The sequence below is a fragment of the Centropristis striata genome, chromosome 4 (genome assembly GCF_030273125.1).
Source record: "Centropristis striata isolate RG_2023a ecotype Rhode Island chromosome 4, C.striata_1.0, whole genome shotgun sequence".
Taxonomy (NCBI): Eukaryota; Metazoa; Chordata; class Actinopteri; order Perciformes; family Serranidae; genus Centropristis; species Centropristis striata.
In genome coordinates, this window is record NC_081520.1 from 33,386,598 (window position 1) to 33,408,942 (window position 22,345).

General features: G+C 37.7%; 1 protein-coding gene across 1 annotated transcript in view; it reads left to right on the plus strand.

Moving 5' to 3' along the window:
* The window catches only part of megf6 (multiple EGF like domains 6), an 80,619-nt gene that overhangs the window by 47,456 nt on the left and 10,818 nt on the right, over positions 1–22,345 (plus strand). The window contains exons 17-29 of the mRNA XM_059331924.1: positions 1,010–1,144; positions 1,589–1,723; positions 3,574–3,699; positions 5,456–5,587; positions 5,826–5,954; positions 6,690–6,821; positions 7,864–7,992; positions 14,416–14,544; positions 15,181–15,309; positions 16,692–16,820; positions 16,924–17,052; positions 18,226–18,354; positions 18,459–18,587. Coding sequence (XP_059187907.1) covers positions 1,010–1,144; positions 1,589–1,723; positions 3,574–3,699; positions 5,456–5,587; positions 5,826–5,954; positions 6,690–6,821; positions 7,864–7,992; positions 14,416–14,544; positions 15,181–15,309; positions 16,692–16,820; positions 16,924–17,052; positions 18,226–18,354; positions 18,459–18,587 — 1,692 coding nt within the window. The remainder of the gene's footprint in view (positions 1–1,009; positions 1,145–1,588; positions 1,724–3,573; positions 3,700–5,455; positions 5,588–5,825; positions 5,955–6,689; positions 6,822–7,863; positions 7,993–14,415; positions 14,545–15,180; positions 15,310–16,691; positions 16,821–16,923; positions 17,053–18,225; positions 18,355–18,458; positions 18,588–22,345) is intronic.

A 22,345-nucleotide genomic window follows, 5' to 3' on the forward strand; every position in this document is an offset into this window, starting at 1 on the left:
TCAGAGGAATATAATTCATATGTGTATATTTTTTGTATGATATCATACACAGTGGTGGGAGAAGTATTTATATACTTTTCTTAAAGGCGCAGTGTGTAGGGGGCTTTTCTAGGGGGCTCTATTTGCATAAATGGAATATAATATTCACACTTGTGTATAGTCAATTGCAACTAAGAATTATAGTGTTTAGCTTAGAATGAGCCCTTCATATCTACATAGGGAGTGGTTCCTATGTGTGCTGCTTGTGATTCTTCTGTGAAATTTCACCACAGACACTCAGGCTCACTAACCATTGTGGGACCTATTATATCAGAGTACTTGTACATACTTTAAATGCATCCCGAAGAGGACTTGCGTCATGCATTTGAAAAAGTATGCAAGTAATATCAGCAAAATAATGAGAGGTAAATAGTATGAAAAGTAAAAGTATTCATGGTGCATTAAACGGTACCCTATGATCTTCCTGTATTAACCTTACTGGGTCATTAATGGGTACCGTTGTGCTAATTTTAACTCCTTTATATCCTGTTGGGTAGTTTAATCGACAACAATGCATAATTTTTTGTGAGATTATTGTGTTTGTAGCATTGTTGTCCTGTGAGAACTGTATCTAAAAAGTCATCTTTTCATGAAATACAGCTCTGTTTTCAGCTGTGTGGGTGCATTCCCCTGCTGATCCAAGAGGGTTTTTAAAATGTTTATTTAGCTTAAGAAGTAGGAGGATTTTATCAACCCATGAGGAAAACTCAGTTCATCACAAATATTCAAAATCAACATATGTAGACTACACACTACTGTAGATGGTTTTCACTGGACAAAGTAAATTTTTACTAGTTGCTTTAGAGTAAAAGTACACTTGTCTCTGATATGTAGTCGGGTATAGCTATCAAGTTACATATTATGGTATAAGTATGTTGAATCGGTACTTTAGGACAGTACTTGAGTAAATCATCGACCTAACTCGTTCTTTTCGTCTGTTTTCTGACAACCGCTCTCATCCGCTCCCCAGCTTGTCCCAGGTGGACGCACGGTGCAGGCTGTTCCAAAGAATGTGACTGTGTTCAAGAACATTCCACTGGCTGTGACCCCAAAACAGGGAACTGTTTCTGTAAGGCTGCATACCACGGCCCACAGTGTGAGAAAGGTATAAGCAATTCACAAAACATCCAACTCATTTTTTCAGCGAGAGTTCCAGCATGCAGATTCAGATCCTAGCAACTGAATGTATAGGTTAACTTGCACTTTTCAGCCAGAAGTTCATTGAGTGGACATATTACACTTTTGGTCATTTCACAGCTTCAACCATCATAAAGATCCACATGTATTTCCTGGACTATAAAAGCTATAATTGCAGTAATGTAAGTAGCTGAGGGGAAATACACTTAAAGCCATGCTGCCTTCTTACAGTGCAGTTTTAATATAATGGCCTATGATGGAAATGCAGTTTAAGAAGATGCTCTTAGAAAAGGTGATTACAGAATCAAATCGATCACTGGTTAAAAGCCTACAAGCTGTCTGTCTGGAAGGAAATGTATTGTTAATCTTCCCACTTTTCTTTTGTTGTGTATGTGTTCATGTCCCAATGTAGAATGTGAGCTGGGCTTCTTCGGTGCAGGCTGTCAGCAGCCATGTGACTGTCCAGGCGGAGGGTCATGTGACCCCAGGACCGGAGAGTGCAGTCAGCGATGTCCTGCAGGCCTTCATGGAGATAAATGTCAGCTGGGTGAGACAAAAAGCTGCTTTAATGGAATTCAACCTGAAGTTTGACCTGCATTTATCAGTCATTAGTAATGATTTTAGTAATGAGTAATGATGAGTGTAATTTTTGACATACATCCAGTGGTGGAAAAAGTATTCAGATCCCTTACTTAAGTAAATGTACTAATACTACAATGTGAAATTATTCCACAACAAGTAAAGGTCCTGCATTCAAAACTTGCTGAAGTAAAAGTACAAAAGTATCAGCATCAAAATGTACTAATAGTATTAAAAATAGAAGCACTTGTTATGCAGAATGACAGCATTTAGGTTGTCAAACATATTATTACATTTTAATTATTGATTCAATTCAATTATGTAAGCAGTGGTGTATTTTCTCAAGCCAGGGCTCATTTTAACCAATAAATATACTGTTATTTCATTAAATTAAACCACATATCTAGTCATGACGCTAAATGTAGTGGAGTAAAAAGTGCAATGTTTGCCTCAAAATGTAGTGAAGTAGAAGTACATAGTCGCATAAAATGGAAATATTAATTATTAAGTAAAGTACAGATACCTCTAAATTGCACTTAAATACAGTACTTGAGAAAATGCACTTAGTTACTTTCCACCATTGCATACACCCATATGTAAAAAATAACTATAATCATCTCTTCTGTGTGGAGTTTGCATGTTCTCCCCGTGTCAGCGTGGGTTCTCACCGGGAACTCCGGCTTCCTCCCACAGTCCAAAAACATGCACTTAGGCTTAATTGGTGACTCTAAATTGACCGTAGGAGGGAATGAGAGCGTTGTCTGTATCTATATGTCAGCCCTGTGATAGTCTGGCAAGCTGTGATAGTCCACCTCTTGCTCTTGTCAGCTGGGATAGGCGCCAGCCCCTGCGACCCGAATGCGGATAAGTGGTTAAGGATTATGAATGAATGTTAAACACAGAACTGTTAATGTAAGCTTGACTCCACAGCGCCCTCATGTGGCAATGACTTTAGTAATAAAGGATCCTTGTAAGCGTGTGTGTGGATATGTGAAGTGCGTGGGCTTGCACACTGACACGTGTCTACATGTGAAATGATTGTTTGCATACTTCATGCTTGTGCAAATGTGTGCCTTTTTTTCCTGATGTCAAAACAAATTGTTATGAATTAGTTTCTGAATTTCTCCACCTTGTCACAATCTTTTCAATTTGCCTACAAATCTTTCTTTATTCTGGCCTTCCCCTATTCATTCTTTGCTGCCTTTGATGGATTGAATGGATTTAGAGGGTGAATAAAAAATAAATAAGGCTCTTTTTTTCCAATTCACCTGGTCAGTGCAGGTGTTCTTGTTATTACAAACTGTACAATCAAAAATATGAGTGTGTCTCCACAGCAGGGTGTCCTCTGGATGTTTAATCTGCTGCTTGATGGAAGGCTCAGCCCCCTGTATTGTGATCTGAATTGATACTGAATATTGTTCAGCAGGCTTTGGTAAAACAAGAAAACATGACTTTATGTCACTGTGGAGTGAACTAAGATAACAGAGCACGGTTACAGTTTGTCAGCACTAATTCACAGTCCAGGTCTGGGCTTGCTGGGTTTGTCAAAGCCACATAAAAAAAGGAATCCACATTTTCTGGATTGTATTAATCTTTAGTTGCAGAGCCAGGTCATGACAGGGGTAATTTACTTCAGTTACTACTGCAGAGGTTATTGGCAGAGGCTGGATAAACAAACAGAAAATGATTGAGTATTTCTAAAATTTCACTTCTGCTGTTCTCTTTGTGCACTGTTGCGCAAACCTGTGTTGTAATTTTGTGTGTGTTGGTTACACTGTGACTGTTTTAAACATGCTTTAATGTGTTTTGTGTTGCTAGCCTGCCAATCAGGGAGCTATGGCCAGGGCTGCTGGCTGACATGTGACTGTGCAGGAGCTCCTTGTGATCCAGTAAATGGAAAGTGCATCTGTCCTGCTGGGAAGACTGGGCACTCCTGTAACCAAGGTACATTTTAACTGCATGTCCTTTATGTTCCATTGGATTTCTGATTGAGTTTCAGGACATTTTAGCCCATTTATGTTGTGCTACCCAGCCCTGTTAATCCTATACCTCTTGTGAAAACTTCCAGACTCCATTGACAGAAACAGTAATTTAAAGTTGCAGAACACAGGAGTTGCTGGTCTACTGCTGCCTCATATGACCCCACTTAAAACAACTCTGAATGTCAGATTGAGGACCTGTTTGCACCCACTGACCTCAGTATTTTCATTAGCCCACTGAACTACTGGGATGTTTGTGCTATTCTGTGCCTCTCTAAACCAAACCAGCTCCTTTGCTGTGTAGCTTACTTAGCGTTTAATACATTTCTCCGCCAAAGCATCCAAACATACAGTACAATGATGTGCAAAAGTCTTAAGCAGGCGTGAGAAAAAAAAAAGAAGAATTGATGCCGGTTAGAAGGCGAAGAGTGGTCTTCTGTTCACTCACTTTTCGGTAGCGCTTTATATTAAGGTCCTTGTAATAACCATTAATTAAAAAGTAATAAGGCCCTTGTAAGTCATTACAAGATGCTTATTAACATTATTGTGTGTTTATAAGCTTATATAAGTGTTATAATGGCATTACAAACACCCATGACCCACCCATTATGTCATTGCCATGCCTTTATTAATCTTATTTTGTTTGCTTATTGATATTAAAATATACTTTATTGCTCACCTATTATAAGTTAACTATAAGTTAACTATGCTTTTTGTAACTACCGGATCTAAAGCGAGAACAATGCCTTATTACTTGTTAATTAATGGTTATTAAGGACCTTATTCTAAAGCGTTACCCACTTTTAATTTTCTTAAATGATAAAAATAAACTATTATCATTTCTATTTTTGAAAGCATTCTTATTTTACAGCATTTTTTCAAACTTGCCTAAAACTTTTGCAAAGTACTGTAAGTGGCTTTAGGACTTTACAGAGAAATAACTAATTTAACTGTCTTACTGCTCACTTAATCTGTTTCATCAAGTAGTTTGTTCATTGGTTTTATGTCATCTTGATAACTGTTCAGTTGTATGGTCTGCTGCATCCAACAGTCTTTTAAACAAATTACAAGTGGCTCAAAACAAGGCTGCAAGACTAGTTCTTGGTTGTTCTCCAAGAACTAGTGTTGTAGAAATGCATGGACATCTCACCAGGTTAAGAGTCAAGGATAGACTATCTGCTAATTTACTAACATACCTGCATAAAAGAATTAATACTCAGACTCCTAAATCTTTTTATGATAATATAATTTACAGCTCAAATACTCATTCTTATAACACTCGAGGGGCGAATAGTGGACTGATTACTCTACCACTACCTAAGACTGTCTCTTTGAAGTTGTCAGTATTTTATAGGTCAGTTGAGCTTTGGAACAGTCTTCCAGGTGAGGTTCATGAAATTAAGGGAAAGGCTGGTTTTAAAAGATTAAGAATGTATTTGATGTCAACATCTTATCATCATTTTATTGGAGTGTGGTTGGGCTATGTTATACAAGACTGTATAATGCTTTCTTTTTTTTTTCTTTTTTTTTTCTTTTTCTTTTTCTTTTTCTTTTTCTTTTTCTTTTTTATATTTTTTATAATGACTTGAGTTTGTAATGCCTGTGGTACTCTATTAAAAATTATTGTCTGGACCCAAGAAGACTAGCTGTCGTCTTGGCGTCAGCTAATTGGGATCATTTTAAATAAACAAATAATCCGAGAGATACTTGGTGCTCCCCAGACTGCCCTGATGGATTCTGGGGGTTGAAGTGCCAGTCACCTTGTCCGAACTGTGAAAACAGAGGCTCCTGCAACAAGCAGACCGGTGTATGTGAATGCAAACCAGGCTTCACAGGGAACCTCTGCCAAAATAGTGAGTTGTTGTTTCAACGTTTGTTTTTCCTTTTTAGGACTATTGGGACCATTAATTAGAATCAGTAGGTCTCCAATAAAGGCAAAAATGTATTAAAAGCTGAATAAGTCACTGAACTGAGATTTTATAAGAGTTTAAACCAATCTGTTTACTAAAGTGTCATTTGGATCAAATACATTTTTCAGTTCCTGTAAGTTATAAAGAGTGCACAATCCTATAAATGTCCTGTTGTCTACAGAGTGTCCCCCAGGTTTCCATGGACCAGGCTGCTTAAGGCTCTGTTTATGCCGTCCTGATGCTTCCTGCGACCCACAGACAGGACTCTGCGTCTGTCCTCCAGGCAAAACAGGCCATGACTGTGCAACATGTGAGAACTTTTTCTCTCTTTTTCTAGTTTATCAATCTCTTAATGGTCTTGGTCCAGCCTATTTATCTGATTTACTTTTATCCTATGAACCCTCGAGGACCCTCAGGTCTTCTGGGAGTGGCCTTTTAATAATACCAAAAGTTAGAACAAAAACCGACGGTGAGGCGTCGTTTTCTCACTGTGGCCCACAGCCTGAAGACCTGAGGGCATCAGAGCCGGTTCATATTTTTAAGAGCAAACTTAAGACTTATCTTTGGCTTTTACTTGAACCATTTTTAAATACATGCATCTTAGTGTTACATCTTCTCTTTTATTTATTAATTAATTTATTTGATATTCTTTCTTTGTGTATATATATATATATATATATATGATCGTATATTGTCATCTTTTTATCTAGCTTTATTACTTTGTATTGTTATTATTATTATTATTATTATTATTACTTACTTACTTACTTACTTTTGTTTATTTTATTTTATCTTACCTTACTTTATTTTTATTTATTTTACCTAATTAATTTCTAACCTGCCTCCAGTGTTTCTGCTCAACGTTGAGATGGCGCTTCCTCAGTTTGTGCTTTTTTTATCGATTGATTGATTGATTGATTGATTGATTGATTGATTGATTGATTGATTGATTGATTGATTGATTGATTGATTATCCTGCTAAAAATCATAATGCAACATTGACCATACTGAATTTCTCACTGCAACATTTTCTGCACCTCTATAGCATGTGAATCTGGTTACTGGGGCCAGGAGTGCCACAGTACATGCCAGTGTAAAGAGAGCTCTCTGGGCTGCGATCCGGTCACCGGTCAGTGTGTGTGTGAGGCCGGCTTCACTGGAGACCACTGTGAAAACAGTAAGTCAAGTTCTGGTTGCAAAATATATTTTAGTAAATGCTGCCACCATGGGGTGATGGACACTCATAACATCCTTTGAGCTCATTTACAAACCTGAAAGTAATAAACAGGATATTTTATTTTCGTGATTTTTGTCATTTTTCCAACACTTGTATGCTAATTACTTTGAGTAGCTTATATAAAGCTCCTCCAATAATATGATGTACAGGTGCATCTCAATACAATAAAATATCATGTAAAAGTCAATTTCCAGTAGTTCAAGTCAAACAGCCCCAACCAAGTATTGAGTCATATAGATGGACATACTTTTCAGAGGCCAACATTTCCATATTAAACATACTTTTTAAAATTGGTCTTTTTGTAATATTCACATTTTTTGAGACACTGAATTGTAGGTCTTCATTAAATGTAAGCCATAATCATTATAATTAGAATGAATTGAATGAATTTAGACATGAAATGTTTCATTCTGTGTGTAATGGATCTACATAATGTGTTATTTCCACTTTTTTAATTGAATAACTGACATAAATAAACTTTTCTATGATATTCTAATTTATTGAGATGCACCTGTAATACTGGATATTTTTATTTTATTTTGGTGATTTTTATTTCTTTTCTTCGGACTTGTATACTAAATACTTTGAGTAGCTTATACACAGTTGCCCATAAAGTTGGGATATTTTTGTTTTCATGCACAATCCTCTGTTAATTATGGTTTCATTTTGATTGTGAAATGTTTGGAAAAGATTGATTAATAAAGTTTTGAGAAGATATACATTTTATCTGTCAATAATCAAGCACATTGTCATTTTACTTCATGGAAAGAGGGAAAAAATGTATTCCAACTTTCTGAGCGACTGTGTTTAAATTTCCTCCAATTATAAGATATTTCCAGGAACTATATTTTATACCAAGAATGCATTTCCTGTGAATTGAGACTCAATATTAAGTTGGCTAAATTAGGATTAAAGTTTATGATTTAATATATTGTTTTGTTAAATCACTCTTGATCTTCTTCTCTTATCTTTTCACTGTTAGAGTGTGTGAATGGCAGTTATGGGCAGCAGTGTTCCCAGCAGTGCCAGTGTATGAATGAAGCTCTCTGTGACCATGTGAGTGGAGCCTGCACGTGTTCACCTGGATATGCTGGCACTTACTGCGAAAAAAGTACGATTTTTTTTCCGTGACTATAATATGCCTGACAGTATCTTTTGTTCGAAAAGTGAAGCTATACAAATTTTGATGTTCTCTTTTGGTTTCACTTTAACTACTGATCAATCTTTAACATGACAAGCATGAATTGTTAGCTTAATCGATTAATTTAAGATCCATTTTGGGTAATTTTTACATTATTCATATGCAGTTCTAGACCAATTTTACTGTGGGGGCCAAGGAGGGGCCAGTGTTTAATCAGAGGGGCACATTAACACATTAAAAATGGCAAAGATAATATTTAAGCATTCAAAATCTTTATTTTAGCTTATTTAAACATCTCATTTAAGTATATTTGGCAGATACAAATACATTGATTTAAATAATGAGACTCGCCAACAATAACAGTTTTTTTTGTATGACAATGGCATTACTCATTTTTGTGCACAATCACTTTTTTTTATTTTGAAAGTGCAATACAGTCAGAATGATCTTTATATATATATATATATATATATATATATATACACACAATATTTTATTGCACAATTATATTACTATTATACAATGGACACATTCTGGGTTCCTTTTGTGTACAATGACATATTGTTTGAGCAAAAAATTTTTTTAGAATTGTTCCATTGTTCATCGTTATAAATTGATCATTTTATTATTAATTTGACACAGGGGCCACAGCAGGGGCCAAGGGCTTCTTCACAGGGGCAGTGGCTCCTGTAGGCCCCTGTGTAGAACCGCCACTGTTCATATGGATTACAAGGTTTACATTAATGCACATGACGATATGTTTAATATATAATATATTTTTTACTACATTTTATCATTTTAATTCCCTTCCTCAAGTATAAAACATTTTAATATATATATTTTTTCTTTCCTAAAACTATGGACACAGGTTATCAGAGATTATTAGAACCGTCTCTCCCTCTGTCCCACACACACATACCTGGACATAAACAAAACACACATCATTTCCTAAGAGCAAAACAAAGCTTCGGCTCTGTCTTCTCTAAAATGCAGAACATTCAAACTTTTTGGATTGAAGGATTTGCTGCGTCTTATGAGGTAGTCAAGTGAATATTTTGGGGTCTGGTGCTGTTGAATAATTCATTCACTTTAGGAAATTCTCTCTCTCTCTCTTTAACAATTATCTTCTATTTTCAGACCAAGTGATTCATCTATTAAACTAGAAAATAAGGGCCAGATTAATTGTAATTAAGCCAATGAAACCTGCAGGACCACTGGGAAAGCGGAAACTGTATAGCTAGAGTTCAATATAGGTCAATATAGCTAGAGTGAAGATACTGATATCATATGACTTGAGGCAGGGGTTGGCAAACTGCGGCTCCAGATCCAGATGTGGCTCTTTGGCCCCTCTCTAATGGCTCCCTGTTGCTTTGACAAAAAAAAATATATGGAAATTATGAAGGTTATTTGTCTATATTTTGATTCTCATTTACTTCATTGTAGTGATTCTTACATTCTCCAATTGTAAAAAAAAGAAAAAAAGTACCCTGTAGACAGAAAAAAGACATAAATAAACAAACATTTTAGTCATCTGGCTCTTCACCCCATCTTCTAAATTTTGCCAATCAAAGAAAAGTCTTGGAGGAAAATAGACAGATTTGTTTACTTTCATCACCAGTGCTTCTCGTGTACTGCTATGCTTGATCTTCAGCGAGAAATTGGCAAATTACTTTCATTATAAGACTCAAAGATGCAGCTCCAGATGGATTTTTCTTTATCTATTTGGCAAAAAATTACTCTTTCAATGAAAAAGGTTGCTGACCCTTGACCTAAGTGTGCATTGGTACCATGCAAGGTTAATATAGTTAACAAAAATTAATGAAATAATAAAAACTAGAAATGTAAAAATAAAAAATTGTGTTAACTGAAATAAAAATAAAAACAAGTTTTAAAAAAAACGATACCTAACTAAACTGTATTGTGTTGTTACAAAACTGACTAAAACTAACTAAAATTATAGCGAAAATGTCCTTTTTCGTCTTTGTCAACTTTTTTTCATACATAAATCTTTTTCGTTGATATGAAATCAATTTCATCTATCCAGTTTTATGAGTTAATAACCCTATTGGGGTTAAGATTGATAAGGCAAATGAAATAAAGGCAACATTCATTGTGACCTTTTTGAATCTCGCACCCAACAAAAAGCCCATGACAAAAAACTAAAACTAACACTAAAACTAATAAAAACTAAACTAAAACTAAGCATTTTCAAAAATAAATTAAAACTAATTAAAACTAGCAAACTCACTCTAAAACTAATTAAAACTTACTGAATTCAAAAACAAAAATTCACAATGAAATTAAAACTAATGAAAAATCCAAAACTCGTATAACCTTGGTACCATGGCATGCTATCTTGTCAGGAAGGGGGTGAAAAAAACACTACAATGTATAATTTTTGGTGAGGGAAAAACTAACTGGTCATTTTCAAAGGTGTTCCTTAACCCTTTATCAGGCAAAGAACTATATTTGGTAACTTCATGTAATATTTCGAGAAAAAAGTTGCAAATTTACTAGATTAAATTGGCAAATCTGTGCGAAAAAAGTCACCGATTTACGAGAAAAAACTAGAGAAAAACTTTAAATCTCATAAATCTGCGCATTTTTCTCTCGTAGATTTGCCACTTTAATCCTGTAAACTTTTTTTCTCAAAATATATATATTTTTTTACACATTCTGGCTGTATGCAGAATTTGAAGGTATTTCAATGAGTGCCCTATCAAGGGATAAAGTGGTGAATCTGGGAAAAAAAAGTTGTTTTTTTCCACTTTTTTCTCGTAAATCTGCGCCTTTTTTCTCGCAGATTTGCCACTTTAAATCTCTTAAATCTGCGCCTTTTTTTCTTGTAGATTTGCCACTTTAATCTAGTAAATTTGCAACTTTTTTCTCAAAATATTACCTGAAGTTACCAAATATAGTTCTTTGCCTGATAAAGGGTTAACCTCTGACCTCAAGTTATCTGAATGAAAATGGGTTCCATGGGTACCCACAAGTCTCACAAGACTCACCTGCTTCGTGCAGTTTAGAGGAAAAAAACACAGTTTCTTGCATTCAGTGTAAATATATATTTGGATATTTGAGTGAAAGCTTTAAATATTTTTAGGAGGTGCTGCCAGTAAGTTTAATTCTCAGATTCATAATCCTTGCTGATCTTGTTGAGTTTTGGGTCATGTGGGACAAAAGTTTGGTTCACCCCACTAAAGACTCACTGCTCCTCTCCATTATAGGTGACGTTACCAGTCTTAGTACACTAGATGGCGCTGCAGGATACTCTTCTGATTTTCTCCTCTCATCCACAGTTTGAGTGAATCATTACACGGATTCAATGAATCATCACATTGTCTGTGTAATGTCGTAAGCAAAACCACACAAAACCAAAGATATAATTTGTATTCGTCATTCTGGGGTAAAATGACTGTATTTCACAGCAAACCCTTCATAATATCCTCCTCATCACTGGGATATTTTTATTGAACTGCAAGACATACCAACAGTCCAAGAGTTTTAACAATGTAATAGATTTGTTCTTGATTATAGTCTTTTGACTTGAAGTGGCCTCGTGTTATTACAGAGTGTAAGATTTAGTGTAAGTGTACTACCAGGCCCAGAAAGTCATACCACCTCGGTAGTACGCGGGGCATCGTAAATCACGGTCATGTCACACTAGAAGAGAGCTTCACATCCCTAGTCATAACAGTCTAATGGCCTCAGACGTAGACGTCACTCTGATTGGACGTCGCTGTGGAAATAGGGCTATCGCTCTGACCAGATTCTGTTTTCTGAAGGCCTTTTCTCCTCAAACAGAGGTGTCCAGTTTCTCCGTCTTCTGCTGGGCCTCTTCCTGACTTCTCCTGAAGGCTCTCCTGTGCTGTGAGAAGGACCAGATCTCTGTCAGTTCATCTGTTTCGCAGAATTAAAATGGAAAGCGATGACTTTTCCTTTTTTAGTGTTTGACTCCAGGTGGCCGATTTCCATCCAAACACTGGTTTCTATAATGTTATTCATGGAAATAACTGCAAGACTCAAGACGGCTTGTTACTATGGCGAATGCATAGTTTTACTGAGCATTCTTGTGGTTGATGCTAAACATTTTTGTCAGAGGAAACAAGCTATTGTGCTGACATGGGTCCTGCACACCAGACCACTTCTTCAATTAACGTTGATTGTGTTCCGTTTTCTGGTCTGCAGCTTTGATGTTTGCATCAAAATAGCTCATTCGGTCGCAGTAAAAAGAACTCTGGCATTGAACATCCGCGTTATTGTCGAAGAAACAGGCTTGTTTTGTTGTTGTTGTGTTGACCTCTTTCAGGGTATAGACCCTGAATGGCACCAGGAAGTTCTATTCTGTGTTCTCTCTATCCGCTCTATTTCTGTGGTCTCGCTCTCCCCGGCTGTGTGGTCCCTGGACCTGCTTTATGGGCTGACAGCAGTGGCTCTTACACAACCAGGGATCTGGAAATAATCCTCCTGTCTTAAAGAGCTCATTTAGTCTGGAGATGGAGTCTCTCAGCGATGGCACAGTGTGTGTGCGGTGGACCGAATCCTCCGTGCCTACCTATAAACAAAGACTCCGAGGGAAGAGTCTTTACTTACAAACACTTGCAGACACTGTCCTAATATCAGATGACAGATTGCTGCTCTGTGGTTAATATGGAAACCAGTCGCCCCCTGCTGGCATAAACAAATAATAAACTTTGCTATGCAGAGGTGTCGGTGTAGCCGCTGAAGATTTACCGTAGAGTTTGTGTGCTGCAGTAAACTTTGTGTGCTGCATTTGAAAGAGGAGGAAAAGTGTTTTAACATGTTGAGGTGATTACTGTGCCTGGCATAAAGAGCTCATTAAAAGGGAACATCACTCATCGGAGATGTTTTATGTTTACTTTTTAACCTCATAGATGCGTGGAATCCCTGTGTAAATAAATGATGTTTCAGGGCAACATTCCTTAAACATTTTTCCACAGGCTAGAACGATGTTGCCATGGTGTCAGCAATTGCCTATCATAATAATAAACAACAGACAATAAAGCAGCGATTTTGCTACAGTACTACCACAGAGCTAATGTACAGCTGGGTTAAAATGACAGCATCCTCAGTGGGCTGGCTTTAATAACATCGCAGGCTAACCACTACAGAGGCAGGCGAAGACGTCATGCTGTCAGCGTGGGAACACAGCGATGGTCATGCCAGAAAGTGCTGAGCAGGAAGGATACTTTTCCCCCAATTTGAGGCCTTGAGGGAGAGAAAGGAGGAGTGGGCATCATCATCAATTGGAGCAGGAGAAGGAGGGTATGATGCATTAAATATAGGGAAACACCCGCGGTACTTAGAATACATAAAACCACCAAGTTACACATTTCTGCTGCACTCCCAATTTGTGGCTTCCTTCGGTAACATGGTCCACTACTTTTCTTATAGATATAGAAGAGGTCGTATATAAATTAAAAAAAAAACGACTGTTTGCTGAGATATTTGGGACCAGATTTCTCACATTACTGCAACAGAAAACAGAAGACAGAAATGTCCGCAACAGCTGTCAATCACTCAAACTTTGGCAGCACAAAGAGAAGCATTCCTGTGAATAAAAACCAGAGTGTGAGAACTTTTTCTGCTGCAAAACACAACTATAGAGTTAAACTGTGATCTCTTCAGTGACAAATTGAGCGATCAAAAATAGAATATGAATAAACAGCCATTCTTTCCTGCTCTGGTGAAGTCATGCTCACAGACAATATTTACATGGCAGTACTGGAGAGGCTTATTCATCCTGCTGCCCCTGGCTAGATTCTGGTGGATGGGAGGCAGTATGTTTACCAAACTCTCTGAGTGTCAATTGACTCTACACACACTTAAACAATCTCTCTGGCTCTCCTTGAGAATGGGAAACAGACTCTTTCACTGGCATCTCCTCACATCGGCAGAGATACTGTAAAGTCTGTGTGTGTGTGTGTGTGTGTGTGGGTGGGTGGGTGGGGGGGGGGGGGGGGCACGGTAAGCTGGCTTTGTTTTGTATTGGTGGGGCCTGTTGACTCAGCAGGTGCTCTAATTACCAGCTCTCCGTGCCCCCCCCCTCCACCCCCGAAAGGGAACGGCCTCCGAGCCGCCGTGGACTTTGATGTGGCCCAGATCCACCACACATGTGGGGCATGAGCTCACTTAACGAACGCAGACGCTCTGCAAATGAACAGTCGCAGCGTGGTGCTGCAATTTGATATTGGTATTTTCAGTAGGTGGTAAGACAGAGAGGGAAAGTAGGAGAAGGAGAAGAGAGTGAGAGATGGGGAAGGGAAGAGAAAGAACTAAAAAAAAAAAAAAAGTTGGCATCTAAACCTTTTCCTCTCCTCTTCTGTGAAGCTGCCAGTTCTAACCAGTCGGATGTTTTATCTTGGCCCACAGTGTGCCCGGACAGCTTTTACGGTCTTGACTGTGGCCAGATGTGCGAGTGCAGGAACGGTGCCCGCTGCCACCACATCACAGGAGCCTGCCTATGCACCGCCGGCTGGGCAGGACCACACTGCATTCTGGGTAATGGAAGCCACATCATTAAAACGGGGTGTGAGGGAGGCCCTCACTGCAGCCCATCACGACATCCTCTCCTTAAACACAACTGTGATGTGTTTGTGAACAATTATCTCTATAAGGAGACATTGCCAATGACTTTTTTTTAGGGATGGGTAAGAGCGAAGAAAGGAGGGATGAGGGCACCCTAAGGCACACATGCTTTAATTGAGGTCTATTCTGGATAAATGCACCCACGTGTTTAAAGCGATCAACATTAGGGAAAGGGAACTCTGAGGACTCTTTAGTAGCTGTTCAATCAGTGTTCTCATGCTAAGGTTTCATGCCGTTGTTTTAATGAATCCAGTGAAATGCCCACTAAACTTCTTACTCTGTCATTCTGCAGTCCTATTCAAGACTTTCCCCTCGCCACAGCCATTTTGTGGTCCCAGCTACGAGAGCCAGAGTCAGCAGAAAGCCACTAGCATGACTTAATGATGCATCTCTGTCATTAGCGCTCTTTCCTCTTTCTAAAACTCCAAATGTCATCTCGGATCATTAAGGAGAAGTTTACAGTATGTGTGCTGAAAATGTCTCAAAAATATCCTTTAATACTGAAGTTAATACTGAATGTGTGTGTCTTTGTGTGGTTTGTGTGGGTAGAATGCCCAGAGGGTCATTATGGGGAGCAGTGTAGTCAGACCTGTGAGTGTCAGAACGGAGCCAGGTGTGACCACGTCACCGGGCGATGCAGCTGTGCGGCCGGATGGACCGGAGTCAGCTGTCAACTGCGTGAGTAGCTCATCACTCAAGAAGCTCATCACATGATAAACCCTGTCAAAAGTTAACTGATATTTTCTTAAAGTCCCCTTTATTTTTTAAGTTTATGCCTCCTAAAATGCCTCCTGAACTTTGCTACACGGACTTGTATATGTGCATGTGTATATGTGTTTGTCACTAGAGGTGGTGTTTTCACATTTCTTTATTGACAAGGGAGATATCTGTGAATATCTTTCCTTTATCCTCCGACCTTATTTAATCCGTATTTGTGCATTTTTTCTGAAAGCTTACAGCCACAGACGAAAAAGAGCAGTACCACTGGAAATAATGGGGGCAGTAGTGGGAATAGTTCAAGGCAGACGGGATTAGAAGCAAGCTAACGTTAGCCTGATAACAGTTGATATCACCAAGCAACTCACTCATTAGAACAAGACATTGGCATGATAACGTTAAGTTTTTGTTAACCATGGATATATTGAAAGTTAAGTTCAAATTTTAGCTGTGCATTAAAATTGTATTATTTTATTTTTTGCCGCATTAAATTGCCATTATCTGTTGAAAATTATCATGTTGTGACTTGACTTGCCTAACAAAGGGCTCGACTTAACATAAACTGTGAATTGACTTGACTTGCTAAAGTCAAGAAGACTTGGACTTGAGTATCCAGCAATTTACCCTTTCAGGTATAAACATATGCACATAAAACTGCAAAAATGCACCCCTCAAATACAGGTTCACTTATAAAATATAAAGTAGACAACATGTTGGATCCTCCCTTCCTAACTGTCAACTTATAGCTGTTGTATGCAAACCCCGTACCCTTGTATATAACGATGAAAAGTGATTAAAAATAATCAATGTCACATTGATACATATACAGTATATTACACGGTTGCCCATAAATTTGGAATAAAATATTTTTTCACCTCTTTCCATGAAATGATTGTGACAATGTGATTTATTCTTGACAGATAAAGTGTAAAGTATATCTTCCCCACTTTATTAATCAATCTCTTCCAAACATATCACAATGAAAATGAAACCACAATTAACAGAGGATTGTGTCTGAAAACTAAATTATTCCAATTTTATGGGTGAACGTGTGTACAGTCATGGAAACAATTATTAGACCACCCTTGTTTTCTTCAATTTCTTTTTCATTTTAATGCCTGGTACGACTAAAGGTACATTTGCTTGGACAAATATAATGATAACAACAAAAATAGCTCATAAGAGTTTAAGCTGATATCTAGACATTTTCCATGGTTTTCTTGATAATAACAAAAATCATTATCAAGAAAAACATGGAAAATGGGTGGTCTAATATTTTTTTTTCCATGACTGTATATACATATTCATTCACACTGTACTGTGTAATGTGTGTGTGAGTTCAGCCTGTCCTGCAGGACAATATGGGGAACACTGTTCTGGCCTATGTCTGTGTCAACACGGAGGCTCCTGTGATGTGCTGACCGGTCAGTGCTCCTGCCCGCCCGGCTGGACTGGAGCCGCCTGTGAGTTAGGTGAGTCCTACAGCTAAAGGAAACATATTACTCCTAATCTTTTTCAACCTTTTTGTAGTTCTAAAATTACTTCTTGTAATTGTAACTCCCAACTCTTTCCTAGAGTGTGAGGAAGGAAGTTATGGAGAGAATTGCACCCAGGCCTGCAGCTGTGCACACGGAGGGAGATGTGACAGAGTGACAGGAAGATGTGTGTGTCTGCCTGGATGGATAGGAGAGCTCTGTCAGTCAGGTGACTTTCATCAGTACAGGGACATTACAGCATATTTTACATAGCTTTTTTTTTTTTTTTATACGTGTCACAGTACAGGTGCATCTCAAATTAGAATATTAGAAATGTTTATTTATGTCAGTAATTCAATTCAAAAAGTGGAAATAACACATTATATAGATCCATTACACACAGAATGAAACATTTCATGTCTTAATTTATTTAATTTGTTCTAATTATAATGATGGCTTACATTTAATGAATACCTAAAATTCAGTGTCTCAAAATTGTTTTAATATTATAAAAGAACAATTTTAAAAAGTATGTTTAATATGGAAATGTTGGCCTCTGAAAATTATGTCCATCTATGTCACTCAATACTTGGTTGTGGCTGTTTGACTTGAACTACTGGAAATTGACTTTTACTAGTTGAAATGGACTTTTACATGATATCCCAATTTATTGAGATGCAATAGTTAACCATTATTTTAGACCTTTTTGGGGGGCTAATGAAGTTTTACATTTTTATATTCTATCATAAAGCAGCACTGTTTTAGCTTTAAGGTGAAGTTATTTGAAACTGAGCATGTTTAGCAGGCAAGAAAGGAGGAGAATCCCCCCAAAAGATGAGAGGAGCTCCACAAAGCTACAAATCTCTCTGTAAAAGTCAGATTTTTAGACTAATCAGAAGACATGTATTATTTTTATGCATTCCTTTAATAAGAGATGTTAGATTGTTCTGCATTCACTGCGGTCAGAGGCATTAATTTAAATCCAGTGGCAGATGAGACTTCAGTCTCTCTGTTTCAACAAACATCACTATGAAGTGTAGTGGTAGAAAATCATCAATCATCAAAATCATGTCAGAGAACTGATGAGAAGTTTTGTTTTGAAACAAAATTTTGAACTGAGCCATGTTGGTTTTGAAAAAGCTGACTCTTCAGAATGAAACAAATCACTTTGTTATCTGCAATCTGTTTTTCCCCTCTACCATTGAGTTTCCCTCTGTGCTGCATTTGCTGACATTTCTGTAGAGCAGCAGCAAAACGAAGGTTTACTTACTCCTGGAATCATAAACTTGCTCTCAAAACAATTTGTGCAATTAGCCTTGGATAATAAGCACAAAAAAAAGTTCAAAAAGTGTTGCTCTCAGACTTTAATGTTGCCGTAAATGCTTGTGTGTTCTGTTTGAAGCCTGTTCTAAGGGATTCTTTGGAGAGGGCTGTGAGCAGAGGTGTGACTGCGTCCATAGCTCCAGTTGCCACCATGTGACGGGCCGCTGTGAATGCGAGCCAGGCTGGAGGGGAGCCAGGTGTGACAAACGTAAGTGCGTATAGGGCAGAGGAAATTGAAAACGGAATGAAAGTGGCAATAGGGCAAGCTTTGAACATGAGAGTAAACTGACTGGTGTGTATGTTGACTTCCAGCATGCCTTCCGGGGTCCTACGGAGCTTCCTGTGCCCAACGGTGTCAATGCCAGGCTGGGGTGTCCTGTCACCATGAGACAGGGAGCTGTGGGTGCCCAGCTGGACTCACAGGGCCTGGCTGCGAGAAACGTAAGATCTATCTTGGCAACATAAAACTTTCCTGCACAAATATAAAGATCTGTAGCATTTTGGTATGCTAACTTAACTCTTTTTGGAAATATAACATCTCAAACATATCCCTCATGTATATGTGGTTACTTATGTTAAGTATACATCAGAAGACTTTGAAAATATTTGGAAAAGACTCCTGGAAGACTACCTGCTCACATCTAAAGACAAGTGTTTAGAGTTTTTAGTCCCAGCCTAGTCTCAGCCTGAGGTTTTAGACAGGCTGTGTATCTGCAGGGTCACTATTTAGAAGACTATTCTTTTAGCATTTTTTTCCCACCATGCTATTCTTTTCCCATCATGCTCTTAGTAAAAACTTACAAAATGGAGGAGAAGCAGCTTTTGACTACAGCTGCTCTAGTGTGTGCAGTGGATTGTGTTGAAAAAAACATAACAACAAAAAGAAGAGGAAAAGACGCCACAAAATGCCCCCTCACAAAGTTGAAAAAGGGTTTCTGTTTTTCTAACATGAAAAGTTGACTATTTTACAGTAAAAATAGATATAAGGAAGAATAAAGGAAAGGAATATTTAGAAATGAATTCATGATATACATTTATGTCCAATTTAACTATAATTTCAACTTTCATTTAGTTAATCATACATTAATCATTGATTATTTATTACTTAATTATGTATACATTTATTTATACATTTTAACTGGGTCTGCCTTACTGTTCTCTTTACTAAGAAACAGCGCCCCCAAAAATCCCGCTTGTGGCTGTAAATATATGACATCACTATATTTTTATTTAGGACTGAGCTTACTAGCATTATTGTGATGTTACTTTTTATTTTCGAAGTGGTTTTACTGCCCGGTCTGGAACCAGTGACCTTTTACTCTGCTCATCTGTTGGTTGTTGATTGTGTTACATCACTGCGACTAAACCCAAGTCTAGGAAAAGACTGATATGAAACAGCGCAGATTACTACCTTAAACTTAACGATGACGGGAGCGCCGTGACTCCAGTAAAACTCCTAGATTTACTAAAGACTTTCAGTTTTTAGTCTGGGACTGTGAAAATCTTTTGGTGTAAGCCCAGCATAAATAAAATTGACTTGACTTGATTGGAAAAGGCAAACTTAATTCTCAAAATATTTGGAAATGTAGCATCTCACAAATATCCCTCATGTACGTACATCTGGTGACTGAGAAAGCCTTGGCATATGGATAATATCACTCGTCATGCAATTAAAACCATTTGGCTGACACATGTGCCTTGTTGATAGAAACATTGTCACCCTGAAACACACCACTCCCATCAGGAAGCAAAGGCATCATGGGACTGAAGAGATCACCAAGAATAATTCTGTTAATACTAATTAAAATGTCTTCCTCCTGGGAAAGATTACCGTTTATTCCATTCCAGGAAATGCACTCTACACCGGCACTAACTGTCACAGGACTTTATGCTAATGTTTCATTATTTAGACCCACTGTATACAGCTTCACTGCTCGCCACTCCTCCCCCCCCCCCCCACCACCTCAGCTCCCTTCCTCTCCTCACACACTCCCCAGACATCTGATAAATGTTACACACCAGTTGCCAAGTAAAACAGAAGGCATTGTTTTTGTCTCCTCGGCGGCGGATAAGGGCCTTTGGAAGGCAGACATGCATAATGACAGCGCCGTAATTGCCTCTTTAGTCTGGAGTCCTTTCTTATCTGTCCCCCGCGCTGCCTGCTGCTGGCTGACTGAGGAGCTGAGTGCTGCGGTCTCACCCGAAAACATGTTTGGTTCACAGATTCATCTCGTTGGCTATGACTGATTGTCTGTGGACTCCATTCATTATTGTGATGAGTGTATACGAATCTATGAGGAATAGGGTGTGTGAAAGAATGTCCCTCTGTAACCATCTGGGTTTGGACACACGGGAAAGTTGTTGGGAGTTTTGGTTTTGTTTAGTATTTGTGTGCACATCCAGGTGCTGGATAACTCTACATATGAAGGTAGAAGAAAGTATCACTGATTTACATTATTTAAGACCTTTGAGGGGGCTAAAGAAAGTTTAACATCTTAGTTTACATTTATACTATAAAATGTATTGATTTTTTTCGGTTTTAGCTTTTAGGTGAAGTTATTTGAAATGCATGTTTAGCAGGCAAGAAAGGAGAATCCCCCCCAAAAGATGAGATGAACTCCATAAAGCTACAAATCTCTCTGTAAAAGTCAGATTTTTAGACTAATCAGAAAACAGTCTTATTTTTCATACATTCCTTTAATAAGAGATGTTAGATTTTTCTGCATTTACTGCAGTCAGAGGCATTGATTTAAATCCAGTGGCAGATGAAACAACAGTCCCTCTGTTTGAACAAACATCACTATGAAGTGTAGTGGTAGAAAATATTCTGATGTCAAAATCATGTCAGAAAAGAGATGAGAAGTTTTGTTTTGAAACAAAATTTTGAACTGAGCCATTTTAGTTTTGAAAAAGCTGACTCTTCAGAATGAAACAGATCACCTAAATCAAAGAAACAAAAAGCAGTGTTTCAACCCAACAGGGTCTTCATCAGGCAAATGGTTTGCATGACAGAAAGAAGGGTGTATAGGCAGTGAGGTGATGACATCAAATTGATTGATTGGCCATTGATTAGTGGCCAGTGTTTCAGAAAGAGAAGCGTTCAGTTAATAAAACACAAGAAAATATTTACAGAAATCAATAATCCATGACAGGAAAATATATAAAAAATTACATAAAAGCAACATAAAAAAATGCAAAAAAGGCAGGCAACAGACCAATCATTTTTTACCAATAATGATTGGTTACAAACTGTGTCGTGTAAGTAAAAAAGGGACTAGAAAGAAAGCAGGGTAAAAGGTAATATTACAGGTATTATATCAATTTCCTTATTCAGACCTTATTTCCTGGTATGGAGGAAATAAATGCAATATGTCATAAAGAGACATTTTTCATGATCTCTTCCACAAAGAATATTTTCCACTCTTTCTACACCAACATTTCTAAGTGCACTAACATTGTGACCAGCTTGTTTAATATAAATGAAAGCTCAAGACATTTTTTTGTTACAAGTCAATATTGAATGTCCCACTATGTTCACAGAGTAATCTGAGGAGTAAAAGTGAAATGCCACTTGTCTTTGCTCCCACAAACTACTGTAACTGTTAATAAATATGTAACATAGCCTAAAAGCAAAAGCAATTATATCACTAACATACCACCAAGACTTTAGTTATTTAAGTAAAGTTAAACTTTAGTTAAGTAAAAAAAAGTTATTCTAAATACATAAACCTTTATAGCTAGTTAGCATTTGCTTTGATTTGATGATTAATACAATTACAAATGTACAAAATTTGATCTCAAGTAGTTTCACAGCTGCATTTTACAGTGCGATGATATCACAGTGAAAGAGTCTGTCCACAGACACACAGACATATAAATCAAATGCTAAAAACAGATTCTGTGGTAGGTCCCACTACAGTAGACGTCTCCAGGAAAAAAATGTCCATGATGACACACACACATTGAAAACAATACCAACACCAAAAAATTATTTTGAGCAAAATACTGAAGATGATATACAGTGAGTGCATTCAGTATTAGTACTCAGACCTCTTACATTATGTTGCAGCCTTAAGCCAAAATGGTTAGATAGATAGATAGATAGATAGATAGATAGATGGATGGATGGATGGATGGATGGACGGACGGACAGACAGACAGACAGACAGACAGACAGACAGATAGATAGATAACTTTAT